The 5,260-nt window shown below is 30.9% G+C and overlaps 1 protein-coding gene across 2 annotated transcripts; it reads left to right on the plus strand.

Moving 5' to 3' along the window:
- The first annotated feature begins 277 nt into the window (after positions 1-277).
- On the plus strand, positions 278-4,003 carry LOC107624226 (putative receptor-like protein kinase At1g80640). Of its 2 annotated transcripts, none has more exons than XM_016326709.3 (9): positions 278-634; positions 716-898; positions 993-1,213; positions 1,300-1,432; positions 1,629-1,692; positions 1,780-1,876; positions 2,033-2,135; positions 3,467-3,585; positions 3,682-4,003. In XM_016326709.3, exons 1-9 carry the CDS (start codon positions 406-408, stop codon positions 3,895-3,897), a joined length of 1,365 nt encoding a protein of 454 aa, XP_016182195.1. In that variant the 5' UTR covers positions 278-405; the 3' UTR covers positions 3,898-4,003. The 2 variants fall into 2 exon arrangements, with proteins under 2 accessions (XP_016182195.1, XP_016182194.1); XM_016326708.3 differs by having other exon boundaries at positions 289-634; positions 987-1,213.
- The last annotated feature ends 1,257 nt before the right edge of the window (positions 4,004-5,260 follow it).

Raw genomic sequence — 5,260 nt, forward strand, 5'->3', positions numbered from 1 at the left:
ATGCAAAATAAAATGAGGATATTTGTATAATATAAATAGACAAATATTTAGCAAATGTAAATGACCTTAATTTTATATTATTATCTGTATAGTATTATTAGTAAAATTAAAGTGAATCGACTCCATCTATAAAACAACATTCAGTTAAAGCTAAACTTTGTTGTGTTGACTGTAGCAGTGAAATTGTGCAGAGAGAGAAAAACAAAAATGAAAAAAGACAATAACAGAAAACAGAGAAAGGTAGTGTTGAAAAGAGTACTTTTCTTTTTCTTATTTTATGGAGAAACAAAAAAGGGAGGGTCCAAGTCTTGAAGATCCAAAAATCACTTGCATTGCCTTCAAAACTCTCTCTCTCTCTCTCTCTCTCTCTCTCTCTCTCCTTTTCAGGCTGCATCTTCATTCTTCATGTGTTGCAATTCCTCAAAAGACACACAACAAACATTGAAAATGAACCCTGTTCCTATGATTCTCTCCATGTTCCTGATCCTCCTTCTTCACCGTGCAGTTGCACAAACACAACACCACCCTCCTTTTCATTCTCCTGCACCCGCACCTGCACCTGCACCTGTTCCTGTTTCTCAACCCATTGCTCCACTTTTCACCTCCAATCCCATCCCTGCAGCTCTCTCTCCTGGTAACTCTGCTTCCTCTGTTTTTGGATCTTATGTCTTTCCTCAAGACTTATTAACAATATTTTCACCTCTCTGTTCATTAGGATTTCAGGTTGGGGAACAACAACAGCACCGAAAAAGTTCACACAACAAAACGGTGGTTATATCTGTGGCCGTAGCCACCGGTGCAGTTGGTGCAGTTATTCTCACTTTGCTATGCTTCTGGATTTGCCATACCAAGCGTCCCTCAAAATCAAACAAGAAGAATCAAAGTCTTCACATCTCAGGTACTTATAATATATTTTCTTTTAAACCTAAGTTTTGAATTAAATTGAATATTCAATTGCTTATTTCTTTAGTACTAATGGCTGCAAGATACAGTGGAGAAAGGGCTCATAGGAATGAAGACGATTGGTATGAAAGGTTGTGCTCCAATCATTGATTATAAACAAATAGAGAAAAGCACGAATAATTTTGACGAAAGTAACATCTTGGGTGAAGGAGGTTTTGGATGTGTTTACAAGGCTCGTTTGGATGATAATCTTGTTGTTGCTGTTAAGAAGCTACACTGTCAAACTCAAAATGCTGAGAGAGAATTCGAGGTATCTATGTAATCTTTTTCTTTAACTCTTATGCTTCTTTCTTTTCTTTTTCATATTTGAAACTTGTGTGACATGAATATATACAGAATGAGGTCCAATTGTTGAGCAAAATTCAGCATCCCAATATAATTCCTCTGCTGGCTTGTAGCATTAATGGGGACACCAGGTTCATCGTTTATCAGTTGATGCAAAATGGATCCTTAGAAGCTCACTTACATGGTAACAATCAAATCTTAAAGTACCAGAAAGGTTTTTTGATAGTTATAATTAGAATTCTAGCCATCTGAATAATGTTTCTAAGAGACATGTATCGCACTAAATCGAGTTGAAAAGATGACATTTATAATTGCACTCAAAGTTATCTCCGTTCTACTGATATCTTTATTTTTCCACCAAACAAAAAATGACGATGAAGGACCTACTAGAGGGTCTGCATTGACTTGGAACATGAGGATGAAGATTGCTCTTGACACGGCAAGGTTATTAATTAATCAATTAATTAATTAATTATGTGTTAATTAATTAGCAGCATGTTAACAAAACTACTATTGATTAACTGTGAACAGAGGATTAGAATATCTGCATGAGCATTGTCACCCTCCTGTCATCCATAGAGATATGAAATCTTCCAATATTCTTTTGGATGCAAACTTCAACGCTAAGGTAAAAACAAAGAGCAAAAATGTAACTGCTATTTATAAGAAAAAAAGAGATTTCCTTTTCCTTATCCTTTTCATATTACTTTATCATATCATTTATTGCAACAACTAATGTGTTCTCATTTCTCATTACACAACCGCTGGTGGTGGATTGATTCAGCTATCTGATTTTGGGCTTGCCATAACTGATGGGTCCCAAAGCAAGAAGAACATTAAGCTTTCAGGCACATTGGGGTACGTAGCCCCAGAGTACCTTTTAGATGGTATGTTATTATGCCAAAACAAACTCTTCATTTCACTGCATATGCATTTCTCTGACTCTGACATCTTTGATCCACTGTGTTGGTTTTATTTTGGAGCTTTGTGGTGTTTTTTTTCTATTATGAATTATGCCATATGAGTTTAGGGTTGGTTTGAAACATTTTGCTACTGTTGGTCATGTACCTGCCCAACTGACATGACATGTCATCTAAGGATTTAATTAATTTGACTTTGTTGTTGGTTACCTTACAATAATCTCAGATGCTTTGTTTTCTCTGGTTACTTCTCCTTGTTGATATAAACTAACATCCGAATTGTACCACTCACAGAATTAATGATTAAATTAATATATAATTATTTCTCAATGTCAATAATATCATGGATCTACACATGAGGAGCGTGCAACTGAATTATCTATTTGGTTCATGATACCAAGTGTTTTAGAGATATGAAACTTTAATAATAGAAAACATTAAATTTTAAAGTTTTTAATACATTAAATGAATTCAAAACGTATTGAAAAAGTCAAAACTTCTTATTTTAACTTTCTTAGAGGCTCATCATTTTCTTTCTAGATAATCCATCCATTTTATATTAGGGTAAAATATGTTTTTATCCTTAATACTTATAATTTTTTAAAAATATTCTTAATGTTTAATTTTATTCAGTTTTATCCTTAAGATTTTTAATTTGTGTTAAAATTATCCCTACGATAACTCCATCTAAAGCTCATGAACAAAATTAAAAACGTTCAAAGATAGTTTTAAAACAAATAAAAAACATTAGTGATAAAATTGAATGAATTAAAAATATTAGGACAAAATTAAATTAAATTAAAAGTTAGATGTATTTTTGACAAAACATCACAAACGTTAGAGACAAAAAACATACTTTACCCATCATATTAAATGTCTCTTTTCATTTTTATTTTTGTTGCAAATTAAGTGTCATTTTCTAATTCCATGAAGTCATTAATTCACTTTTACATATTATATTCTCTATTTAATATAAAAAGAGAAACTTACAAGAGTAAAGAATTAGTAGAGAGAGAGAAAAAAAAATACTAGGAGTATTTTTGTCTTTCTTTTTTAATTCTTTATATTTTTAATAAAATTTAATGATTGTCTTCGTACCTGCATAAAGCTAAAAAGAGACAGACTAATATAAAACAGAGAGTAAGAACTATATTTCACTCAAATTTTAAGTCTTCATTTATTAAATCTTATATTAATGATTTAGATTTAAATGAGTGATTTTATAAAATTATAAAAAAAATAAAATTTGTTAATTTATTTGTTAGTTCTAATAGTAAGTGATATTTATGTATTGATAGGGAAATTGACAGATAAAAGCGATGTGTATGCATTTGGGGTTGTACTTCTTGAACTTCTGTTAGGAAGGAAGCCTGTGGAGAAACTGGCACCAGCTCAATGCCAATCTATTGTCACATGGGTATGTATGCTACCTGCTTTTATTCATTTAATTTATTAACCCCACACACCGCGCGTACCCGTATAATTATAAATAACCATATGAATGAATTTATAGGCGATGCCGGCACTGACAGACAGATCCAAACTTAGGAACATTGTGGATCCAGTGATCAAAGATACAATGGATGTCAAGCACTTATATCAGGTTGCTGCTGTTGCTGTTCTCTGTGTTCAGCCTGAGCCAAGTTACCGTCCTCTAATCACTGATGTTCTTCATTCACTTGTCCCTCTTGTTCCCATTCATCTTGGAGGAACACTCAGATCTCATTGAATTCAACCACATTTTGTTTTCTTAATAACTGATTAATGTATACATTGTATATATAAATATACAAAGAGATAAAGAGTTCTGTTGATATAAATGAACGATTCCATCACATTTATTGCGAGAATTCTTCAATTATATGAACTCATTGGCAACCGACACAGCAAATAAGTGTGTTGTTACATGTTAGCGTCATAATTAAGTTAAACTAACAAACCGTATTTTTCTCCGAAGCTTCTTCTTAAAGAAAGTACTTTATAGTTTGTCACGGATTAGCAATATTACAAGTTAAGAGGAACCATTATTTATCGAAATGGATATCCTTAATGTTTTCATTGTCATATGTTTGCGGCTACAATCACAATTATATATCAGGAGATTGTGATATTAGAACTTAGAAGGATGCATGAGTAAACCCTTTTTCCTTAATTTACATTTCAGATAAAGTATATTTTTTATCTTTAAAATTTGTTAAAATTTTTAAAAGTGTCCCTAACTTTTATTTTATTTTAATTTTGTTTCTGTAGTTTTTAATTTGTATTAAATATACTCCTAACAACTAAATTTTCAAAAAATTTAAAATTAATCTAGCAAAAATATATGACTATATTTAATTTGTTTATGTTAAATGTTGTTCTTGTGAAATCGTTGCTGAGTTAGTCCTAAAGTTTTTGAAAAATTAGCGATCAGGAATATATTTGATGCAAATAAAAAATTTTTAAAAAACAATTGAAATAAAATTTTGAGATATTTTTAAAACTTTAAACCAACTTTAACATAAAAAATATATCTTACCCTTAAATTTTTAATTTTATTTTACTTTTTATTTTTAGAGTACATAATAGACAAACTATCAATTATTTTTATGAATTTTTTTATTATAATTACAAATTGGCTATTTATATTTTTTTGTCACAATTTACATAAATCCGAGTTTCTGGACGTGACATAAATTCTTTTTTTTTGTCAGAGATATAATTCTTAGACAGTGCAAATTATTCATCAAAATGTTGGTGTTTCGATTTTTTTCAGGGTCCAAATTGGGCCACAAAATGTTGGTGTTCATTTCTAACTTCTTGTAACAAGACGTTTCTCATTTTTATTTTCTAGGTTTTTGATGTGGCTGCAAGTCTTATTCCTTCTGTATATTCGGAATGAGAAGCCCACTTACAATGTATAGAAGGCCGTTTGGTTAGCTGGGGAAGCTTAAGGTTGCATTTGTTTTCTAGGATTAAGACTAAGACTAGGAGGATTGGGACTGAATATTGTATTAAATGATTAGAGATTGAAACTAAAATTTTGATCTTGAAATACAAAATTTTAGTTTCTTTAGTATTTTCAAAAACTAGAAATATAAAGGACTAAAATT

Source organism: Arachis ipaensis, chromosome B10 (assembly GCF_059453495.1).
Source record: "Arachis ipaensis isolate K30076 ecotype BB chromosome B10, ASM5945349v1, whole genome shotgun sequence".
In the NCBI taxonomy this organism is placed as follows: Eukaryota; Viridiplantae; Streptophyta; class Magnoliopsida; order Fabales; family Fabaceae; genus Arachis; species Arachis ipaensis.